At 41.5% G+C, this 25,192-nt stretch overlaps 1 protein-coding gene across 1 annotated transcript in view; it reads right to left on the minus strand.

Moving 5' to 3' along the window:
• Positions 1–356: 356 nt before the first annotated feature.
• Positions 357–25,192, minus strand: part of lrfn5a (leucine rich repeat and fibronectin type III domain containing 5a) — a 98,383-nt gene continuing 73,547 nt past the window's right edge. The window contains exons 3-10 of the mRNA XM_076749115.1: positions 22,080–22,303; positions 21,114–21,242; positions 20,811–20,991; positions 20,053–20,208; positions 19,430–19,689; positions 17,439–17,906; positions 3,102–3,375; positions 357–2,402 (exon numbers count right to left, since the gene is read on the minus strand). Coding sequence (XP_076605230.1) covers positions 1,479–2,402; positions 3,102–3,375; positions 17,439–17,906; positions 19,430–19,689; positions 20,053–20,208; positions 20,811–20,991; positions 21,114–21,242; positions 22,080–22,276 — 2,589 coding nt within the window. The 5' untranslated portion in view covers positions 22,277–22,303 and the 3' untranslated portion in view covers positions 357–1,478. The remainder of the gene's footprint in view (positions 2,403–3,101; positions 3,376–17,438; positions 17,907–19,429; positions 19,690–20,052; positions 20,209–20,810; positions 20,992–21,113; positions 21,243–22,079; positions 22,304–25,192) is intronic.

Below are 25,192 nucleotides of genomic sequence, written 5' to 3' on the forward strand. Positions count from 1 at the left end.
TAACAGCCAGACAGTTTTTTTTTAGCTAAATATTGATGTATCAAATCACAAGACGATGAATGAAAATGTGCAACTTGAGTTGTTTTAATTAAAACTACCACACGTCTGTTCTGATTGGCAGTGGGAAATGATTCTTTTCCAAATGAAATGATGCAATAATCGGAAGAACAGTTGATGGTACAGACATCGATGCCAGATGAGAAGTGATTGTGACCTCCCATAGCTTGTCTTTCCTGGTAGGAAGCAGTAGAAACTAATGCTGGAGACACAATTGGTGCAGTTCCAAAAGCTAATTACTGTATGTGAGAAGTCTTTTCAACACATATGCACATTAAACACACTTTCCACATTCCCAGTTTTCATTTTATCCCTTTTTTATTTTACACAACATAACAACACAGTACATGTTGTCTTTTTCTGTACAGAAGCTTTCCGGGAGCTTGTGACCAACACAGGTTATAGTTATACCAATGTCAGTGAAAAGCTCACAGGGTTTTTATGTTCTTTTTTTTTTTTTTTTTCCAGTCTTCCCTTTAAAAAATATCAATTTCATAAGAGGTACGTTAAAGTCTTTGTCCGTCTGTTACTTTTTGTCTCAGTTTGTGTCTGTCTACATGTCAAGAAACGTCTGTACTCCTCAGTAGGTAAGAAAGGCTATGTGTGAAATCTTCCTTTGTTTGTCCCCTCCGTCCTAATCCCTTGTTCGTGGAGCGTGGTGGAGTCCTAGATCCGGGTTCTATCATCTGTCACACGGTCTGTTAGTGCAAAAGAAGGCACCGACTGCTATTCTCTTGCCACGGTATGGACACACACTTCCTGTGGGCATGTGAGCATAAGAATGGTGTGCTTTTCAGTTCTTGTATTGTTTTTTTTTTTTAATTCCTCTTTTTTTCCTGTAATAATTCCCTTTACGTGGTACTTTGAGTGAGTGTGAATTGGGGAATGATGTGGCGAGCCCATTGTCTTGTTTTCTTTTGTGCTATAAAGTGGAACCAACCAGACAACTGGAGGACGCTACAAGACGAAGGCGAGTTATCCACTCGCTGAATGACTGACTGAAAAACAGATAGGAAACTGCCAAAGTGAAAAAAAAAAAAAAAAAAAACCTGTAAACCGAGTACAAAGAATTGTGGAGAAAAATCATGACAATGATTAAAAAAAAAAAAAGGCTGAAAGACAAAACGTTTGCTCACGCTTTCACCCAAAAACACACAATCATCAGCTCACACGTCTAGAAACAAAGGATTCAACATGAATGCACGCACACACACACTGAAAACGCACAACACACACAGTGTTTCATGTCACAAACACACCTTTGTTTGTTAGCCTTTGTTATTCTTCACTCGCACACCTCTAAACAAATTCAAACACACACACACACAAATACACACATAACCGCAGGCACACACTCATACAAAAGATGAACAATAATGAATAAACCAAGGTTTATTTGATGGTTGCTGTCTCGTTCCGGATCAAACCGTACTTTCCAAGATCCAGTCCGAATCACACCACCCTTTGTCCGAGTCTCCATCCCCGTCTTTTGGGAGAAGCATCCCGCTCATTGATTGGCTCCTTTTGTTCCGCATTTTGCGCCCTATTCTGGGCGCTCCTCCTCCTCCCTGATGGGACGAGTGAGTCTTTGAGCCTCCTTCACTGAGCGAGTACCTCCTCCTCGCCCTGCTCCTTCCTCCATCCTCCGCAGGGAGAGTCTGGTACTTGGCAGAGGTGGAGGAGGAGGCGCGAGGAGCCCTGCGCAGGATGGGCGTCTCTCTAAATCGGATGGAGGGGACGGGGCTTGGGGTGACAAGAGGGCTGGAGAATGGGGATGGGACGTAGGGTGGCGGGGTTTGGTTGAGAGAGGTGGAGTTGTTGCGGTTGGTGTTGAGGTTTTCCAGAGGGGTGGAGGAGAAGAGGAGAGCAGAGGAGGCGGTGGAGGAGGAGGAGGGGAGATTTTCAGGAGCGGCCGAGGTGTTTGAGCAAGCCGAGCCTGGCTTACTCGGAGCAGGCTTCCGCTTCGGCTTGGTTAACGTGCCGGTGGTGGCGGTGGGCGACGACACGGTGGCTTGAGCTCTCTCTTCACCAGCTTTCTCCCGTTCCTCGGCTCCAGCTGTTGGACTTCTGGCTGCCCAAGGCTGGCTGAGACCTGATGTAGCCGTGGAGCAGTCAGGCAGGGAAGAGTCGGACGACTGATTCATCGTATCCTTGCCCCCTCCTCCTCCTCCTCCTGCACCGCTCCTTTTCTTTGAGCCTCCTGAGAGGTCGTCTAATCCGATTGAGCCATGTTTGGAGGCGCTGGGAGTCACAGTGCATCCCTGTGACTGCTGCCCATTGGTCTGTGAGTGAACGTTGGTCATTGACATCGACACGCCTTTCCCACCCTCACCAGGGTTACACACCTGTGGAAAAAACAGATGAAAGATGGATTCTTACTCATAAAAGCTATTATCACAGTTATTTTTCATACGATATAAATCATGTCAAACAATTAACATCCCCTCAAGCTCAAAATGCCGTAGAAAGTGACTTAAGAAAGCTGCAAACAGAGAATCTGTTGAAAAATGCAAAAATGGACATGAACTTCAAACTTGTCAGTCTAGATCCCTCAGTGTGAAATGGACCTTATGTCTTAGGTCAGCATCATGACATATGAGAACCACATATTTGTTAAATTTAGCTTTGTTTCTGTAATGTAATTTAAAACATTAAACAGATATTTGCAATTAGCTAATATCTGGTATTATAGAGTGGGATTCTGGGAACGTTTGATATAATACATTAGAAGGTACAGAAACCCATTCCCACAATGAAAATGAAAAAAAAAAAAAAAAAAAGGCAGAAATGGGCTCCCATAAGAAACTCAGCCAGAGACATGATAATCATGTAAGGTGCATAGAATCAATGGGATTTGCCTTGGTGATGTGATATGCTATAAATATATGTATCTTTAGTGGTAAAAAAAATGTCTTGTGAGTGTCAATCAGAATTAGCCCAGGCTAGCACACTACCACCATGTGAATAACACTAATCTTCCAACATAATGAAAAGCTCTCTCCTTTCTGGCCGGAGCGGATTAAGCGAGGCAGCCAGAGACCCACCTTGTACCGTATCATCAGGATGATGATGAAAACGAGCACGGAGGCCACTATTATCCCTCCGATGATTATGATCATAGTCCCGCCGAGGAACTGAGACTGCATAAAATGACACCTCATGTACTCTGACTCGGTGGTGAACTGCACACAGCCGACCACACGTGTAGCTGTCAGAGAGGTGATGACATCATCGTAGATGGCCAGTACGCAGAGGTCGTACTGGGTCCCTGCTGCCAGGTTGTTGACCAGGAAGTTCTTGCTTGATGGGGGGATCATTCTGTGGGAAAGGAGAGGGAGGCAGAGACAACAAGTACAGATGTTTAATCTCTGAGAACATCAGCAGAGAAGATGCACTATGACTAAGAACAACATATAATGCTCTACAGGAGGAATGCAAGCTTTTCTGGATTTCCTCAAACCATTTTAATTCTTATTATGAGGCACAGTGGTGCTAGAGCTACATAATAAAAGCACTCTGAAATCCTGACTCTGAGGCAAAAAAAATAAAGGCTCAACACTGACATAATGTGACTTGTCCAGTTAATGTGGTTAATGTGTTAGCATACTGTTGCCTATTTTACACACTCAGCTTGGAAATGTAGCAACATTAGCAATCTGAGATATGTTTGTGTCCCCCTGATGAATGTAAGTCCAATAATCATTGTCTTTTTAACTACATTTTGGTCTCCACCGACTCCTGCCACCAGCTAGCTGCTAAGTGTGTTTGTCTGCTGTTTGGCGCCGGGAAGGTGGAAATAATGCTCGTAAGAACACCGTGAGAGTGAACTGAAAGTATGACCAACAATCTGCACTGCGCTACGAGGGACACCTGTCGCAAACATGCAGCCTTGTGACCCATTGCTAAAATGAAAATAGTGATTATAGCCGCTTTAAACAAGTCTCTTAAAGTCTACCAGGGCACTGATTCAAATAAGTGTTATCTGAATTCATGTGTTGATGTAAACCACATAAATGTAACCTCTGCTTTGTTTCACCGTCCTCCAGTGGAAAAAAGACAATTTATTGCTGAAAGAAGAGTGGAATTTAGAAATAATAATAATTTTAAAAAAAACTCAACAGGGAAGGATAAATGGAAATGATTAAGAATCGATGTGCTCAGCTCCACCTTGTATGGCAGGGTGCTGAGTCCTCAAAAACAAAAACCCAAAAGTCATCAGCAGGACAGGAGACCAATCAAATGATTTATTGTTGCGTGGGTGATCCGGGCAGTTGCCATTCCTCACGGTGAAAACTGGCAGCAGACTTCCAGCCAGGCACAGGTGTGCTTTGCTGTAAAATGTTTTGTGTTCAGGTTTGCAGCAGATGAGGGAAGCAGTTTTCAGTTTACAGCGGATCAGCCGGGATATTCTTTTCGACAAATACAAAGTTACTTTGCCACTTTGAGTCGAAGCTGGAGCTTTTTCACTGGACATTTGTCACACCGACTAGAGAATTTGCGCATTTGTCCTTCAGTTTCCCTTAAAGGGCTTGTCAGCTTTCCTGGATATGCTCATTAAAATGCTAATGAAATTCCTCATTAAAACCAACGAGGCTGGCTAGTTCACAGCTCGCGGCCTCGTGTGCACTAAGAGGAGCAAAGGGCTGTTTTGGCCAGGTTAAGCATCTGGTTTAGAACTGGAGTTAAGTGAAGGTTAGGAGACATTTTAAGGTTTAATGGTTAGTATTAAGAGCTAGGGAATGAATGTAGCAGTGGGTCATTAGTGTACCCTTGGTGGAACAGTACAAGGCTGTAAGAGTGTGTGTGTGTGTATGAGCATCTATATGACCCCATGAATACTAATGAGACCATCTGAACGCCAGCTGACCGTGAGTGTTCTCCCCTTTGCTTCTCTTGATGTTTTCATAGCAATGATGGTGAACCCTGGTCCCACACACACACACACATACATACACAAACTCACAATGCCATTATTTCAGTGACATTGAGGTATGCAGGTTAATGATAGGCGCGAGTGTCCGTGGCACCTACACACTCAGATACAGGCAGCGATATTTGTATACACACAAACAGAGATTACCTCCCCTGTTATTGCTGAGGCCTTAGGCTTCATTTGTGTGTATGAATGTGTGAACGGATGTTTGTCATATTAACCAGCAAAGCATTACTATCTCTGTCTAAAATAATGTGTTTGTTTTGGAACTCTGCATGGCCCACTCATTCCGGGTTCATCTTTGTCTTGCAGGCTTAAACACTGGCATGCTCTCAAACAGAGGACACTGTTTACCAGCTCATTAATACTGTGGGTCTCCAGGATGTGCAGTTATATACGCGTGTGTAACAGAAGGAGAGGAAAAAGTTAAGGAGTTGGAGTTTTGGAACATTTCTTCACCCTGGATGGACAGTATAGGAGTGAGATCTTAGCTACTGGACGTGCATACACACATAAGGGATGCCTTAATTATAGTGATTGACAAAACACATACTCTTCATAGCTTCATAAATGCTTATGTATCTTATATATCTAACATTTTTTTCTCTTATGCTGAAGAATATATGTCTTAATGCCTTAAATACATTTGGAATAATCAACAACAATGTTTAGGCTTGTGTTTTTTATGCATATGCAGTTGAAATTGGTCAAAAAGCCAGTTAATAAAATGAGACAATGAGACACGATGGTGCACTCTGCTGCAGGAATGGGGCAGGATTCTTCTGTCATTTAATGTTTTGATGATGGAAAACGCTGTCTGGCATGTCAGACCAAACTCTCCAAAACTCCATATCCATTAGCATGTTTGGTTTACAATGAAGGCAGACAATTCTGATTTAAAACAGTAACAAGGCAATGTTGCAACCCTGTTTGTGTTTTGGTTAAAACTCTATGAATGGGCAGTAATTATGTATCTTGCTTGAGGGTTTGTTTTCACCTTAGCCATGTAGCCACATGAATAAATGACATTCTCTCTTTCCTCCACCTCAGAAACCTTTGCTTCCAAGAAACCATTAGCTACATGACTCCTCCTGGATGCAGCCCACATTAGAATGTTTCTAAACATAACCCATCCAGCCGGACGCTCCGGCCAATGAAACTCCCGCTGCATAGCGAGTTCTCACTGTCAACATGTAAGCCAAGCTGTCATCATTTATAATTCATAGACACAAGCAGCAATCAAGATATTGATAATGTGTTTGTATTTGGACCTTGTTCCGTACAAGCTGAGTTCACAGAATCCATCATGCAAATGAGCGGATTTTCTTTTTGTCTTGCATACCATTATTTCTTGACTGTGTGAGCTGTTAGCATTGTGAACTCATCCAAACTGACTCATTCATTGTGGCTAATTTCTTTGTGTCTGAGCTGGATCTTGCTGCCAGTATTTGAAGCCCTACAGTGGGCAGATGATTGCCTTGGCCGAGACTATTACACTAATCTATCTACTCTGCTCTGCCAAGCCCTCAGCCCAGGGCGCCTGTGTGTGTGTGTGTGTGTGTGTGAGAGTGTGTGTTTCTATGTTTCATTACACTTTCATTACACAAGAGGAAGTGTCTGTGTGCATGCTCCTCTATGAGTGTGCATTTGTGCACTTACGTCTATATGCAGTATTGTATAGTCTGCGTTATGTGTGCGCTTGCTGGATACATGCATGTGTGTGAGTTCCATTACAATAATCTTCTCTTCCCATGGCAGCCGTCTCTTCCCAGTGGCTGTCACTGTGTCTGGCTTCCTGCCAACGTTCATCACTGATACGGCGCTACATGCTGCTGAACCCCTTCATTGTGTGCGCGTGTGCACGGATGTGAGCGCACGCGCGTTTGTGTGCTTGTTGATCAACTCCAGCTTTCCTCACTCCAGTCGGGACAAAACCATGAGGACAATGCGATCTCCATTAGTTGCTCTCATCTTCTTGACTCAAGACAAATGATTGCCTCCATGAACAGAACAGTGAACAGTGAACTATGATACCCGTTTGTTCTATTTCAGGCCGTTTCACTTGATTAAATATTGGACAAAGCCTGCAGGCCACAAACACGCATTATTCCAGAGGAAAAAAAAAAGTAATTCATGGCACTGATTCAACGCACAAGACCAGGGCTTCCAGGTCGAGCTGGAGCTGTGCGATAAGAGGCCAGGGCTTCTAATAACTCAGCTCAGTCAGACTACGGGGGACAACAACTTCCAGTGTTTTTAAATGATATTCACGGCTCTGTGCAAGCTCATTAGTACACTGTAGCAAATTACTATAAAAACACAGGAAATTGTGTACAGTAATGTACTGTTCTTCGTAAATACAGTCGAATACTGTAAATGTGATGCATCATAATGATGGAACAGTTCATAAAAATGAGATCATTGTCTCATAATGCTGAGACACAGAGGTGATTATCATGAGAAAACATCCTATTTGGTGAGCGCATTATGCCCAGACAATCTTTACTTACCACACCAAATATCTGCTTTCTCTGTTATTACACATTCAGGCGCTTCATTGGTATCAACCCCAAGAGCGGAACAAAGGCCAGCGAGGGGACGCTGGTGTCCAAGAAGCGGCTGTTGATCTACAGGTGGCTGTCCTTATAAAAAAAACGTAATGGAGCTTTAGGCCACAACACATCTCCACACTGAACCTTACTTTCTGCAACCAGATGGTCAGTCTCAGTATTATTGTCTGTTAAGTTAGTCAGTTAGTCAGTATAGTTCACTCCAGTTGTCTCTTTTATGCTGTTCCAGGTTTGTTCTTTTGCTTGGTTTCTATTGAACATGATCATAACTCATGGAAGATGGATAGTGAAGGCAGGGTATTAAGTATGTGTGTAAGTTGTAAACAAATTGTTATGAACCTGTCTGACATAATTATATATTATAGGCATCTATTTTCATAGTTCAAGAAAAAACAAACTGAATTTAGGGTACAAGGACATGCAGAGTGGGAACCTGATCAGCATGAGGAATGATGTTTTTATGGATCGTGTTTTATGTAATCTACAAAAATGATTTTACATTTGTCAGCTACTGAATGTGTTGGAAACTGCATTGGCTTTAATAAAAGACTAATTTTGTGAGGCATTAACTTGTCCAAGGCATTTTTGTGCTAGCAGTTTTCAGGGTTTTCACTCTGCACTCTACAGTTCTGTAATACATTTTACTGTAATAAACTGGTTAAAATAAATTGTGATTACAGTCAGAACACCAGAACAACAGCCTCATGCAACCAACCAGATGACAGTATTCTACTGTAAAGCTAAAAATCACACAGCACAGTACCGTTACTGTGCTATAGATTACAGTGAGTGCACTGTTTCAGGCTGGCAACCGTAGTTGTCAGTAGTTTACTGGAATTTAACAGGGAAAGTTCTCACTTTGTAGTCTCATGCTGCTGCAGGGGAATTTTGTCTTTGCATTTCAAGAGGGAAGTGGAAGTTGTCCAGTGCTGGTGTTCTGGATTTAATTTCCATGTTTTGTTTGAAATGTTTGAGTTTTCTGAGAGGCTCACACTGAACTGAAAGCAACAGAACAGCTACTAAAGAGGCCCTGTTGGGAGACTGTTTTCTCAACAAATGTCGCTTTTTTGGATATATCAAAAAGAAAGAAGCAAAGAGGATAGTATATTATCCACTCACATTAGCGAGTTAGTGTTAGTGTTTGAACAGAAAAACATTGTGAAATTGCTCAGCAGTGTTTCCCAAACAAGGATGGGACCAAAATGTGGGTCACAGATATCTAAAAGTAGGTTGTCCAATTATTTCAGAAAATGCTATTCAGTGCTTCTGGCTAAAGCCTCCCGTGCTACCACAATGCAAGCTAGTCTAAATTAAATAGCCTAAAACATGGAAAACTTTGTCAGATAAGCCAACAAAACAGCACGCAAAAGCACTAAGTGGTTTTAAAAAACTTTCCTTTGCACTGCACTTTTTAAACATGTGTTATCATTTTGTTATATTCTCACGGGCTTCGTTTTGCTGTTGTACAACCCAGCTACTAAATGACATTTTCATGATTTGTGTCTTTCATATTCAGCATACTTTGTTTCATGTCAATTTTCTCCGCAATTAAGTGAACAATCTCACATGACAGCACAGCACACTGTAAGGCACATAAGCACAATCAAACCAGTCAAGAATAACTAGTTTCTTAGCACAAACAGAAGAGGATTAATGGTAGTTCAACTCTTGCTCCATTACTGTTGACCTCAAAGCTAATGTGGCTTACACAGCAGATGGCACAATGCCATGCTAATAGGTCTGAGTCTCTCAGGCAGAAAACATTGCAGAAGCTAGCTTCTTATCTGTGTTTTACCATGCATAATGCCCCTGATGCCGGACCAAATGGTTAACAAGCAGCCACACAGCTTGTAGTCAGAGGTGGTGCAGGGATTTTGAGCTCAGGCCAGGTGGGCCTTGCTAATCCCTCCCCTGCCATTTTTATTCATTAAACCTTGCTCAAAGTTAAGACTCATGGAGAACAGCCGCTGAACAAGTAAATATTAGCCACCTAGCTAGTGGTCTGACAATGATTCTAAATGTTTATTAATGAAGTGGAACAGTTCACACTGGTGTTGACAGCTCCTAAAATTACGCTAATATTTTGCCCACCAAAGAACACTGTTAGAACTCACTATTTTAATTACACATAATATTACAGCTCCCCAAAACACCCATTGCCACCTCATTAGCATTATCTAAAAAGTATGATTATCTCCACTCTTTGCTTTTCTTTCCTCATAATCATCGTAACACACAAAATAACTGAGAAGAAAAATAACTTATTAATTAGCTTATTTGAGTGGAAATATTCCCTTTTAGAACTCATCCCTTATCAGCAATAGATGGCAAGGACTTCAAACATCAGTGCCATTTGTTTTCCCTTATCAGTTAATATTAGCATCTTTCAAGGTGAGGCAGGGTACAGTTGCTTTTTGGGGGATTTTTAATAAATTATCTAATGAATTACGCCTTCCAGAGAGTGGAAGTATGAATAAAAGATCTTATGAAACAAATCATAATTTTGAAATGAGTTTAATAAATATCCCATTCCTCTTAGGAGTAGCCTGACTAGCAATGCAGATCAAACTGAGCTTTAGCAATGACAATCTGCAGTCAAAAGACATTTACTGACATACAGAAGTCAAAACCTGAAGGCTACTCACTCTGTATTTTCATGTTTTCAACCAAATCTGCAGGTCATCATTGTAGTTTTATTGTTTAAATTTTACTGTTTTGGTTAATTCTCCACGCTCTCATCAACCTAGTGTTCATGAAGGCAGCAGTATTTAGCATAAAAGCTCTGATAAACCCACTGTACACTACTGTCCACCACCAAAAACATATATCTAATGACAAGTATGGTGAAGCCTGCATACCATTATTGCTTAAAATCAATCATAACGACCCTGTAAATGATTTATCAGATGTCTAATCTATGATCCTCTGTTAAAAAAGGAGTTTTCACTCCTATGATTCCTCACAAAACCAAAGGAAGGAGCCTCCACACTTAGCAATATCTCATTACTGCTGAGCTCAGTGCAAACAAGCACAGCAGAGTAGATGACAAAGTGCCATGCAACAAAAGCTGTCCCAGATGCTGGGAAGACGTTTCAGCACTATCTGTAGCTGGGTGCAGACCTCCATCTGGCCAGCTCAGCTCCATTCCTCCGGAGTAGCTGAGTCATCTACATTTGTCTTTAATGCTTTGGTTGGCTCATTCCATACTTTCCCCCTCCATCCTGTCATTTCTGCCCTTACCCATTCTTACTTGGCTTTAAACCTACTGTCCATAATTGCCTCTAATGTCACCCATTTTTCTGGTTTTCTTTCCATTTCTTTCCGCCTTCCGTTCTTCCATCTTTCCATTGCTTTTTTTTTTTATTGTTCTCTCTCTTGTTTTTTTTCATTCCCTCTCACTTTCTTTTCCACCTTTCCTCTCATCCTTCCTTCCTAAAAGCATTCCTTCTTTTCTCTCTTCCTTTTGATCGCTCTTCTTTCCTTCTTACTTCTTCCCATGCTCCCTTCTTATCTTTTTTTGCTATTGACTGATTGATTTACTCTATCTTCTCATCTCCTCTTCTTTGCTCCTTTTTCCCATACTTCCTGGCACTCTCTTCATTATTCCCTTCATGTCATCCTTTCTTGCTGCCTGTTTCTGCTATACATTCTTCCCTCGTTACTTTCTTGTTGTCATTTCCCCCCTTCCTCTTTTTCATCTCCTCTTTCTTCCTTCTTCCCCTCCTTCCCATTTCCTCATCTGACTGAATAGTAACATAAATCTTCTTTATGTTCTGATTGTCTCCTTCCTTGTTTCCTTTACCTTTTACCACCCCTCCTTCCCTTCAGAATCATCCTTACTGGTGTGGCAGGTCCCTCTACTTGTCTGCGTTTAAAACCCCATAGACTACTTACAACAATAACACTGTTACGTTAGGCCCGCGATATGTTTATGGTACTATAAAATCAGAATTGGAACATTATGGCTGGATAAAGGCGGATGTTTTTTCAGGCCTTAAGCACGGCTGAGCAAGGTGTTATACCCGGGCCGCAGGGACCACTGGCGAGGATAAACTCCCTCCTGCTTGTGAGAGACAGAGCGGGAGAGAGAAGGGGAGAGTATGTCTTTTAAAAGCCTGGATTCATCCCCAGCCCCCTGTTGTGTAGCCTCGTAAAAAAGCTTGCCACACAATTTGCTTGATGTGTAGTTTTTTTGGCAAATGGCAACCAGCCCCTGTAGCTCGATGGATCTGCTGGAGTGGAAAACAACCGCTGAAAGAACATAGGAGGCAGAAAAAACAAAACCGGCGGAGCAGAGGAGGACGGGGATAGAGGGAGAACGGCGTTTGTGCGTGTGTTCTTCAATAACTTTGTGAATGTCAAAGTCAAGTTTGTGTCCTATTAAAGACAAAACAACTTTAGATTTGGCAGATATTGTGAAGCCTTTACATCTGGAGGCATGTAGCAGATGAACAATATTGTTCAAATGAACCATTTCCATAGAGCTTGTGCTTCTGGATCTATGTATTGCAAACAGATTCTGTATTTTATTGATTCATTTTCAAAGCGCAGTTTGGTTTAGCTCCAGCTAGACTGCCAACTACCTCTTTGCTTATGAGACAGCTGCTCCCTAAGATCTTCATCTCCACACTTTCAGTTGTTCAAGATGAACTCATGAACACATTTTCCAGTGCCATTTGGGTCCCCAGACCAATAAAACAATGTATCCTGGACTGGGCATTAGTTTTAAACGTTTAAATTTGACTACTTTTAGGCCAGGATAATCATGGAAGGGATGCTGGCTTTGGCATATCTTCTCCAAAATATTACTCTGTGGATAGGACTTATAAATAATATTTAGACAAGATGTTCCCAACCTGGGGTACGGACTGTAACAAACCGTCACAAGATTAATATAAGGGCTTGAAACAGTATAAGAAACAAGTAAGTTCTGCTACGCAAAACCATGTTTATCTTTTTACTTGTATGACACATTTCTTTCTCTGTTCAAGGCAGACATATCACCAACAGCCTCTTTACGATCATCATTGTTTAATCTATTCATCCACTAAACAATACATCTATTCAGCCTATAATTTGTGCAGTCATTCTATCTAATCACGTAATGCCTTGCATTCATTGAAACCCTTAAATAAGGGCAATAATTGGCTAAACATCCAAATAAGGGCACGATCTACTTTATGGCCGTTTTATGGTCGCCATTGTCGATGCTAGCGGTGAGTTTTACTATCATCATTGACATGGCTGTGAATTCTTCAATAAAAGCAGCGAGGTGTAAAGGCCAAAGACTGCATGTGCCGCTTCTGCTGTGATAGGTCATGTGAAAAAGGTCAGCACATCATTTCATCGACATCAGCCTTCCCTTGACCTGACCCCGATAGGAGGTGTTAGCAGCTGAGCCTGAGATAAGGGTTGTGTGGATGACTCAATTGAGATCCTCGTAGCATTTAAGAGGGGAAAGAAAGGAGGAAAATAGACATCCAAGGTTTTACAATTGTTCATGACACTAGCAAAAGAAAGAAAAAAAAATAAACATGTAATAGAGCTACATATTTACACAATTGATAAAAAAAAAGTCGTGCTCTGGATTAGTCTGTTGAAGATGCAACAAAATTACCTAAATTGGTCTCGATTTTAGAAGAGTCCGGAAAAGAAAACTGTAATTTCACTTATTCTCGGTCACAGTGAAAAGCTGAGCAGTGATTTTTGTGCAGGAAAGCATTTTCAAATTTCCTTTGATATTACCAATGATGTAGAAAAACTGAACCTCTAATTTAGTCTAAAGACTTTGGAGTTATTGGGATTGTGATGGCATATAACCATCATCTTGATTCTACATGAATGTTGTTGAGGGCCTGCCAGGGTTCAAATCAGTCAGATAAAAGACAGCTTCTAAATAAATGCAGCTAGCTCTTAATGGAAAATTGAATTTAGCTCACATTTAAGATATGACATGAGTGGTAGACTTCACTTTACTGGAATTGTCAAATCAAAATGGCAGAGGGCAGAATAACCTGAGACGCATATGTGACACATATTTGCTAGGTCCTCCATGTGTCTTTGTTGACTTGCTTAGATTGTCTAAATTTGGTCATTTTCCTTGATTATTATGCTTCCACCATGGATAAGAAGGCTTTGTAGTTGTTGATGCATGATTGTGTGTCTGCACAGGGTGTTTTATTTTGAAAATCTACTGGATTCTCTACACCGTTCCTGTGTCTGACTTCCTGTCTGGTTTGATCTGCTCTGTGCAGATTGACGCCTGGTTTGATGGTGAAAAATCCTGCAGATATCCTGCTTCTCATCCCTCTGTTTGACATTATCGCAGCTGCCTCTGAACCCTGGGGTGCTCTGCCCTGGAGGTGAAACGCTGGAGGGGCATCTTTGAGCACGACTTGCGGTAAAAGGGACCGGGGTCTTGGCGAGACTCACGTCATGGAGAGTTGGCCCTACGAGGCATGAGGTTTTCACGGGTAACTAACTCTTTCTGCTGCCGATGGAACTTGTGAGCTTGGTGGGAGGGGCTTAGCAGACCTGCCTAATACAGCTTTAAGAGAGCGAATGTTCCATGAAATGGCTCTGCAAAACCAGAGACATCATTATCGAAATGTCATTCATTCCTTCATTCTATAATTAAAACGAATCATGATGTGGTGATTGTATTTATAGATAACAGCTGCATTGTTGACCAGTTATGATATGACTCACTGCTGGTGAGTCACTTATTTCAGTTTGATATCTGACTGATGACCCCTAATTAAGCTGGCAATAAGTTAGCGCGACAGTTTACAGTTCTGAACTGTAGTTACCTGAGCTAACGTTAGCTTCCTAGACTCACAGGATGAGCTATCCCAAAAACCAAATTATCAGAAGTCCACATTAATCCTAGAAAGGTGACATGAGGTGCTTAAAAGAAGCTTAAATGCGATATTCTGACAACTCTGTTAAGCAGTTGGCTGCCACACCCTCAGCTACTACCGAGCTGATTGTTTATTTGGAAAAAGACTCGACACATAGCCCGACCTTTTCAGATATGATACAGAGCGGCATTTCTTCTTCTTTAAAACCTCAGTTTGGCTCAGTGTGAAAACATTGGCATACAGGGTGCACATTGAACAGGCAACCGCCAAGGTTTCTTATTTACTGTTTTACCGACTCACACAATAATTATCATCTTAAACATTCACTAGCTGCAGCTTGTTCAGACACTGTTAATTCTGTAAGTTAAAATGTGTCTCTTGTGACGGGAAACTTGCTCTTGTTCAAATTGCTATTTTGATATAAAAAATTGTTCAGTCATTCTTCACTCCTCTTGGTAATAACCACAAGGAAAGCACTCATTTAGAAATTGATTATTTAGGTTTGCTGTTGTGAGGGGGTTTACTCTTGTGACCGACTGGGCAACAGACCTGCCACCGGAATCGAAACCTAATACTTAAGCAGGAGGGCTGGCGTTAAAACACCAGTACTGGATCAGTAAACATCTGCCTTTCTCAAGTGTCCTTGAGCAAGAAACTGAATCCCTGTCAGCTCCAGGAGTGCTGTTCTGCAGCTGACCCTGACCCCCCATGTGGAATGAGTGGTGGGTGGGGTTTCCCAAAAGGGATCAATACAGAATCAAGTACAACTATTACATTTCGAATGTGCAGCGTGTTGCACGTCCAGGAGGTTAACAAAGCTGGCAGAGTATGCCTGTAGAAGCTTTAAATTATCACTCACTTGTGCATCTTTTTTAAGCAAAGAGAACTGGATTCACGGTGAGAAGACAACATACAGCATCCTTCCCTACACTTAAGAGCATTATGTTGAGCAGGTGGGGAGCAGAAACGTCAATGTGCGGCAAATCAATAAGCTCTCATTGAACCTGAAAAGTAAGTGCCCTGTCGTGGACAATAGGACCAGTCTTCCCTTGTCTGTCATTCTCTTTCCCTCCAATGTTTTCCCCAGGTTTTCTATTCATTTTCTCCCTTTCTCCCTCTTTTGTATTCTCTTTCTCCCACTCCGTCCCTCTTCTCTTTCTTCTCTGTGTTTGGGTAATAAAAAAAAAAAGAAAAAAAGAATCAATGGGTTGCTGCTTTGTGCCAGAAGAGGTCTGGAATGGTAATCAATCTGCTATCTAAAGGCAGGACAGCTGCAAAATAACACAGAGAAACACAAATGACTTCAGCGCTTCATATTGGAAAAAAAGAGGAAGGGAGAGCCAGAGGAGAAGGTGGGATGAAAAGACAAGAAGAAAGAAAGACTTTGAGTGACGTGACAGCATGAGGAAGGTGGGTGGTGAAAGGTTGTCTAATCACCCTTCCTCTGTGCCCCCACAGGAAGCTGTTTGTTTCTGTGACCATCATCCTCTCCAATTTAATACTTTCCAACAAGTATTTTAAAGTCTCTGGCTAAAAGTATAAACGCAGCCTTTTGTAGGATGAGAGTTGGACAAATGCACAAAGGCTTTGGTGTGCTTTTGTGAATGAAAAAAAAAAAGGGTTGCAGAGAAAGTGAGATCAAGAGGAAAAGCATCTATCTTGATGTGAAAAGCTATGACGGTATTGTTGGAAGACAGACAGCTTTAAATCCCATCGGCGCCGTCTTTCAATGGTGCATTCTCTAAATGGGGTTAAGTGCTGATGAATTATGTACAGAGATTACGAATAACATGCAAGACTGATAATACCGTCAGATTCTTCCATGAATGACTGCTGTTTGTTAATTATGGACTGGTGTCGTCACAGAGAGCTTTGTATAAAAAAAAAAGTCTTCAGAGATGAATGTAATAACAACCTAGAGCTTTGGCATCATCGTGACCCAGGCGGTCAATCTCAGCGCTCCCCCAGGTCTTAATGATGATGCGCACAGATGAAGTATGTATGGGGATTAGTGATGATATGAAAGGCAGATAATACTGACAGATTTCCCTGCGAAAGCTCTTTGTGTTTGTTAATTCCCTCTCCCCCATTTCACTGGAGTAAATATTTAGCTCAAATAACAATCATTCCCTGCAAGATCGATCTAATCTGTGTAATCCTGAGCAAACGTCAAAAGTCAAGAAGGACTAGCAGAGCTCTCCCTGTCAAGGCCGTCCTGGTGAGTCAGCAGCACAGGGCAAGCTGCGTTGTTTTGCCTGGTTTTTCTGGCATCTCTGCCTCATCTGCCTGTTGGTCTAATTTGCCCCGATGTGATCTGTCAATGATGTAGCGTCATAGACAATGACATATAGTCTGTACATATGCTCTTAGTCTTCAACATTACCATGATTTTTGCTTTTGGCATGGAAACATTTAGTGAGAAAGACATAGATATGTAACTCATTCTAATTCACACATTTGGTCATTTAATAGCTTTTTATATGTTTTTACTGTCGATTTTCATTTACTTTTCTTTGCTGCTTCTTAGAGACACATATGCTGTACTTTTCTATGCACAGCCTTCTATCCATCTTTCATTTACAGGATCAACGCATTGTAGAGTCCTTGTAAGGCCTTTGTAGCAACACCTTAGCAGCCTTGTAGCACTTGAAGCTTCGTTGCAGTGCCCTTGCAGCACTTTGTAGCACCCTCTTAGCTCCCTTGCAGTACCCTTGTAGCTCTCTTACAGCACCCTCATACTGCCCTTGTTGCTCCGTTGCACCACCCTTGCAGCACCCTCGTACCGTCCTTACAACTCCCTTGCAGTGCCCTCTTAGCAATCTTCACTCTCATAGTGACAGGATCTCAACAGGGTCATTAAAGATGCATCTAATCTACAGTAATCTAATCTCTAAAGCTCAGACTTGGGTAATTCTCTACCTCCACATTAGCCATATCATGGTTGTGTTTCCATTGTGTAAACTGTCTGACTCTACTGAGATGAACGTCATGGTGACGTAGTGATTCTGTCACTCTTACCTGTAAACCAGTGAGTCATCTTGGCTCCCATTGTACTGTATCTGGAACATCCTAATGCCTGGAATATTCCTCTGGAAGTTGAACTTGATCAGTGCTGTTGATGACGTGGCCTCAGCTGTCACCACCCTCTTATCTACCCCGCCTTTCACATCACCCGTCACATTGCTCCCATTGGCTCCGCCTCGGGTAGACGTGGAAATGTCTGATGATCCTGGGTCGGGCTCTTGGATGTTGTTGGTGTTGTTGGTGATGTGAGGGAGTTTTATAATAACCAGGTCTACTGTCTGATGGGCTTCACCAGCAGGGTTGGAGGAGATGCAGGTGAAGGAGCCGGTGTCTTTCACAGTACTGATGAGGATGTCCAGAGTGCCGTTGGTGTAGACCAATGTTCTGGAGGAGTTAGATACCAGTTTGCCCTCAGGAGATATCCAGTGGATGGCTGGCTCTGGATCACCTCTTGCCTTACACCTTTAAAGAGAGAAAACATGTTAGAAACAAGACAACTGCACAAAAGAAGCAGATCATTGATTGGGGGTGATTTCTGGATTCCCTCAACCTTTCCTCTTGTTTTGACAGAGCACATTACTTTAAGGTAGAATATGCTTTACAGTACAGCCTTTGAATCACAAAGGAATATTGTTGTACATACACATTGGGTACCAAAATGTTTTTACTTGTACTTCCTTGGACAAAGAAGTAGGTAACAAATAAACAAAAAATATGCAGAAATAAAGTATACTTCTCTGTATTTCGTTCAATTATCAGGTATGCAATATTTATTAAACAAGTACAGGGTACAGTTATGACTGTATGTGACTTTTACAGTTATATGAGGCTAAGAAGTGATAATGTGGTTCACTCATGAAGCAGAGACGTCTGACTTTTAGGCCTCATGATAAGTAAGACATGGATTATGCAGAAAGAAACACAAATCATGGAAGTTAAATATTGAGAAACTGAAAGTTTTTGCCTCGCATTCATACACAGATTTCTTACAATGACCTTTTGCCTAGGTGCATGAATTAATTGAAATGGGTGCAGTAATAAAGTACTTTTAAGTCATCAAAATTGTGAACAATCAAAAATAAGGGGCACAAGTGTCATTGGGGTCACTGTGACCCCTCACATTTTCTATAATTACACTCAAGTGCTATGAAAAATAATTCTAAAGGGAGCGTAGTAATTATCAAGCGGACTTTGCTGCAGGGTCACACTGTACACATTCTCCAAACATGGTTGACAACGTCTATTATGAACTAAAGTGACTTTCATATTATATGAAATTCAGGTTATTGTGGAAGTGAAAAGGGACAAATAGAAGGAAAACTAAGCCATGCATTTCAGAGGCATTACAAAGTCTACAATGTTGAATTGGTAAAATAAAGGCGGGGTAAACCAGAGGATAAAAAAAATGTATTATCGACATTTAACCATGCACTGCTACTTTATGCAGTTTAATGCATTAAAATGGATGCTGCAAAAGATGAGAAATGTTAAGTTGGTTGACCCTCTGATAACCCTCTACTTACACCTCATATGCGGAGTTGAAGTCATGACACAATAAAGGAAAAGCAGTAATAGTATCTTATTGATTTCCTCCCGCCTCCCCATTTCCAAATTTCATCATAATTCCATATTTGAAAACATAACATCTATCACGACTGGAAGTGTGTGACCAATATATATGCAAATGAAGTAATCATCATCTCTCAGACCTGTTGTTGTTTTGATTTAGTCTCGTCTTCAAAATTTTAGCGTGATGGCCCTGTCTTGTGCATCATTGAACAGCAGGGCATTTCATATATTCCTGAGTGGCTTGTAAACATAACGCACAACTACAGGAATTAAAACAGAGAGAGTGCAACTCTGTTTGTGTGTTAGTCAAGGGGTGCAGAGTGCAGAGTGGTTCTAAGATAATGAGGAAACTTTGTTGATTTTTACTGTTTGCATGTGCTCGTGCTACTTTTTATGTATCTCAGTTAAAAACATACCTAAGTGCAACTCTCTGCCCTTCGAGCACCCTCATCTCATGTGAGTGTCTGGTGATGAGAGGAGGTTCGCAGAGAAACTCCTCTTCAGGGATGGACCAGAAGTATCTGCCAGAGAGGTGCTGGGGTGAAGCGCACGTCTCCAGGTCGTCCTCTCTGTTCAGCCTTCGCAGCCACAGCAACTCACAGTTACAGTGGAGAGGGTTCCCACCGAATGACAGCGCAAAAGAAGAGGAGGTCATGATCCCTGACGTGGCCAGGACCTGGTCGTGTAAGACAGTGGTTACATTTAGAAAAAATGAAATCTTTAGCAGTCAAGCGAAATGGTATTTTCCAGTCATTTCCTCTTCATAGAATTAGATGAGTGATTGTATAAATCACTGTGGCTAGAAACATGAAATATAATTCAAAATGTAGTTTCAAATTAGCTTTAAACTGATTTACAGTGATTTGATTTGTCACTAATATGCAAGATGCCCCATTGACTACTATTAATATAGTAGAATTCATCTTAACTACTAACAGGGAATCGAAAGTTAGATGAAATGTGCCATTGGTGTTAAAGAGGTTGAAGCCTTTTCTTAGGTTGTGTTTTAATGTGTTGGGAACAAAAGCTCTTGGAATACCTGTGCTCGCTGAAAAAGTGGGTCTGGCGGCAGCTTTTGGAGTTTATTCGAGGTGACGTCCAGCCGGTTGAGCTTCTGTAGCAGGGAAAACGTCCCCTCTGGAATGAAGTCCAACATGTTGTGGTCTAAACTCAACGTGTGGAGGCTGATCATTTTCTGCAGGAATGACAGAGACAGAACAGAGAACGCTTTTTCCTTTTGTCTTTCATAAGGACATTTTCTGATGTTAAGACATTTGACAGAAGTCACGGAGGTTAGGCTTCTCAGGCTGCAGAATCCTGGTTAATTTCAATGATCAAATGCTGAAGGTAAGGTGACTGTGTAGTCAATGTAAAAAACAATTTCATTATGTGTTCATGATAGAAACATTAGCTAATACAACATCTATTCTAAAACTTGACAATAACTACTTAATCATTTCAAGTTCCCAAGCATTTCCATACGCTGATTCACAGAAGCCCTGACATCTGTAATACATAGAACATGCATGAGGACCGGTGGTAAAATTGCAAATGTTTGCACTAAACGTGCTCAGAAATTAAAAATTCTTCTTCAGTGAGAAGATCAATGACAACTGTGGACATGCTTAATGAATAGTCTCTGTCAACCCAAAAGCCCTTACGATCCCCTTATTCTAATCTCAAATAAATCACCAAAAAGGATTTATGGTCATTTCATTGTGCTTGGGATCGACTTTTTGTTAAGGGCCTCCAGCCAAACAGGTTTGAAAGGCTGCTGCAGATTAAAGAGAGCCTGACCTGGATGGCCTCCCAAGGAATTGAGTCGAGGTTATTGTAACTGAGGTCCAATTCTTCCAGTGCCAGCAGGTCATTGAATGCTCCCTGGTGGATCAGCATCAGCTGGTTGTTGTTCAGAATGAGGTGGTGAAGCTTGGACATCCCGCTGAACGTATCATTGCCTATCCTCGTCAGTCGGTTACTGCAGATAAGACAGAGCGAGAAGACGGTGAAAATGATTACAGCGCCTCACATTTATCAGCAGGATTTCACACAACACCCATAATATGACACCCCATTCTATAGATGTATGCAAAGCCATACCTGTTGAGGTGTAGAGCTCTGAGGTTTTCCAGATCGGCAAAGGCATGAGGTGTGATGTAGGAGATAGTGTTTCTGGACAATGTTAGGTCCACCAGCCGTGTCATGTTTGCAAAATCTTTCCTCTTCACACTGAGGACACAGATAAGTTAAATTAGACAAGAGCCAGACAGACAGCATATCATCTATCATACATCTTCCAGCACTAGATCTGCATTTTGAGTAGCAACAACAATTCCAGCAAGACAGAACTTTAAGTGAAGCTGTCAGAGTCAATCTACTGATAAAAAATGAATTTCTAAACATCAGCGTATTCCTTTAAAGGGTGATGTCGTGTGTTTGTCAGTGTTTCAGTAGTACTGGAAGACATCTTTCATGGGAAGACCCGTTCAATATTTAAAAGAAAAATTCAGAGAAAACAATTCACATATGGTATTCCTTTTATCCCGTGCAGCTCGTTCAGTGTTTGTGAGCATGAACAACTCTCTCCATCGGTTACAAACCGGACAACCAAGGCTCTAAACTGCACTGCCATCAGTAGACAGCCTTGAGCTGCTCCACTGACTAAGAACAGACTCTGATTTACTCTGGAGCCTCAAAGACAGAGTTTTTTTTTTTCCTTCTTTCTTTAAACACCTAAATGAGTTTTATTTCATTCTAGCACCAGCAGATAATGTGCTCGTATCACCATAAAAAACGCCCTGGGTGATGCCGCTCTGTCCAAAGTGACTTACTCATCTTTGTCCGAGAAGCTCCAGGCTTTGGCTTTTTTGTGGTGTCACAGATGAGCATCTCTGTTTCATTCTCACCCAAGACTTAACTTTCCAAACACTGGTATATTTGCTTGTTCAAGTATAAATAGTACTATGTATTGGCTGTTAATTAAATCTCGGTGAAGTGAGTATGACCTAATTGAAACACTGCATTTAATTTTTCACCTTCTAGCTGAAATAAGGTAGTTATTCTTACCTTGTGACAAAGTTGTCAGCCAGCCGTAGCTCCACTGTATGCCTGTCAATGTTCGGCGGTACAAAGAGTAGACCTTTCTTGGCACAGAGGGTTGCCAGGTTGGGTGACAGGATCTGACATACACAGCGTTTTGGGCAGATCTGTGCCCGCACTGCCATGGCAACTGCCAGCATCACATACAGCAACAGCCTCTCCATGGTTACGACCCCACCTGGATACGACACCTGTAAAATGAGACAGATGGGAGACAAAGCGGAGACGGAGACGTTAACGACATTGGACTTTTCAATCGAAATTGAACATATAACGTATCAGCCATGCTGGAAATAAATAGTAGAAACGGGCAGACTAAGGCATTTCATCACCCAATGAAATTATTGGGAATTATCACTCACTTGTTAATATGATATTTTAAGATCTTCCCTGTGTTTCCGCGAAGTCTTTCTGCAAACGCATTGGAAGGAAAACCCTTGTGTGCTCCACACTGTGCACACTGTTCTACACTATTCACTCTATTTAGTATCATTTTCTCATGCTACACTAGGCTAATAGACTACTTATCACCAGCTGCACTTGCTCTATATCAACTAAACCGTATGCCACTCTGAATGCAGAGAGCTATATGGAAAGTTGAGTGTATATACTGAAGGTAGGCTGATAAGTGCAGTATGGGGAAGGATGACTTGCACTCTACAAGAGCGTGCTGTGAGTGTAATGTGTAAGTATGCACTGAGAATCATTAAGTATTTGTGCACATCGGTGAATAACCCACGACCATTTATTACAGTTGGCAGCTCGAGTGAATCTGATTCTGATGAAGTTAAAAATCTTAATGACCAGACATGACTTGATAAACCCAAGGGCCTCTGAGCTGAATCACCGTCAACTTTTAGGCATCGCTAATCAAACCAGAGGAGATGTTTATTAGTCATTTATAGCTCAGCAGTGTTATTGCTATGCATGCACACGCACACACACGCATTCAGTCATCATTAGTAAGCAGCAGTGCTTGTAGTTAATTAGGAAGGGTTTAGAGAGAGAGACAGAGCAGGGCGAGGCAAGGAGAGAGAAAATGCTCATTAATGACAACCTTGATTGGGGTTTGAAGGACATGGGAGAATCAGGATTAAAGGGATCACAGTGCAAACACACACTCTCTCTCACACATGTGCACACATACACACACATTAATACACACAAAACACGGGATGGGTGAGGGTGAACAACAGTTGAAGGGTTTTCTCGAACTTCATATGAAAAAAATAGTAGTGTATTATTGCACTATTTTTTCAGCCAGATACAAAGAGGTTGGCTTTATTAATGGTAACAAATAATAATGATCATACAAGCAGAGAAGCAGACAAGTGACAAGTGAGTGAGGGGGAAAATTAATCTGAAAATGCAGCAGTGTTAGGAGGCACTTCAACATAAAAAATGATGGATGACAAAGGAGAGGAAAGTATTTACAAAGCAAACATACAAATTAAAGCAGCTTATTCTAATGAATGTGTGCATATTTATTTGTTGTTCATGTAATGGATTGATTCAGCAGTGTAATAAAATAGCAAGTGACAAGTCACACTAATGAGCGGCTCTTGAAAAGGAACACATCTTATTAGAGAGCTTTGATTCTCCACCACTGAGAAGCACGCAGTTAAGATGTTAAAATCAAAAGTGTTGTTTTTTGTTTTTTTTTTAAATCAATTTTGCCTCCATCTGTGCTGTGAACTCATTACTGCGTGTTTCTGCCCTGCACTTCCCAGACATGCCAGTTAAACTGTCTGGGCCCGGACTAGCCGCTGTCACTGCTCATGCTAAACCTGCACTTCTGTTAATTACTCCAAGCTGGAAACATAAATCTAACCACTATCTGTTTGCCAGACTTAAGGTGTTTACCAAAGTACAGTATTTTATGAACTGGCTATGGGTTGAATCACAAATAATTTGTAGAACAGAGTAATGATACAGATATTTCATTGGCCCCATTTGCATCTGGTATTGACGTGATCTTCCACACACATTTACACCTTTTATTATCCAGTGTTCTTGTTATCATGGCTCTGCTCTCAACATAGAAATTAATTAGGTGGAGCTGGCAGACTTGTGATGGATGGTTCCCAAGTCAAGTCAATCAGTTTTTGCTTTAGCTTTTGCTTCTCTTGCTTAAGCTAGCAGACAAAGGTGGTGTTAGAGGCGTTTGGGTATTAGGGTAGGACATCCAGACACAGATTGCATTAGGGCGGTGCCTTAAATTGCAAGTTAATGCATGGCATAAATGGTGTCTAAGAGCTACCGACTAATGCACATTTCTTGTCCAAATGAGTTCTTATGGCAGCAGAACAGTCTATGTGGGATCGCCTCAAAATAAACTAGAGGTCATGTTAAGTGCAAAGACTGCTTTTAATAGATTTGGGGCAACAATCTATTACACATAGCAATAAGCTCTATCAGGCTTTGGATACACAGACGGGTTTTTGTTTACAATAAAAAATTAAATATAGGATATCATCATTCTGATCCTTCACTGCTGGACCACAAATCCTGATCTGGACAAATACAGTTGCTGTCATGGTTTAATGTTGTGATGGGCGTCAGAAACGTGGGGCATTACAGTGACCGCTAGAAAGTCAAATGTTGGGAAGTCAATTCATTATCTGTTTCAGTAATTGACACTTCTCCTGCTGCTACCTGAATAGATAAAACTCTACTGCAGGTTGATATAAGTGCTACGTATTCATATTATATCAGATCACCACCCAGGACTAAGAAGCCATTCACCTTTCTCTCGTCTAGCTGTGCGGTCCTCTCTCTATATATCTCTTTCATTCCTTAGTATAATTACTGAGCTGAAATCTGCTGCGATGTCGGAGGTCATACAATCTCTGTTTTTCTTTCCCTCTCTATTTGAGTGCAGAGAAAGAGGAGCACAAAGACAGAGCGGCAGCTAAATAGAGCGCTGGATGACTCATATGCACTGGCGCTACAGAGAGAGAGAGAGAGAGAGAGAGAGAGAGAGAGAGAGAGAGAGAGAGAGAGAGACGGAGAAAGCTCATGACCCTTGTGACACGAAAGCAGATATCAGCTCATTAATTACACTGAGAAATGACTGTAAT

Source organism: Chaetodon auriga, chromosome 14 (assembly GCF_051107435.1).
Source record: "Chaetodon auriga isolate fChaAug3 chromosome 14, fChaAug3.hap1, whole genome shotgun sequence".
NCBI lineage: Eukaryota > Metazoa > Chordata > Actinopteri > Chaetodontiformes > Chaetodontidae > Chaetodon > Chaetodon auriga.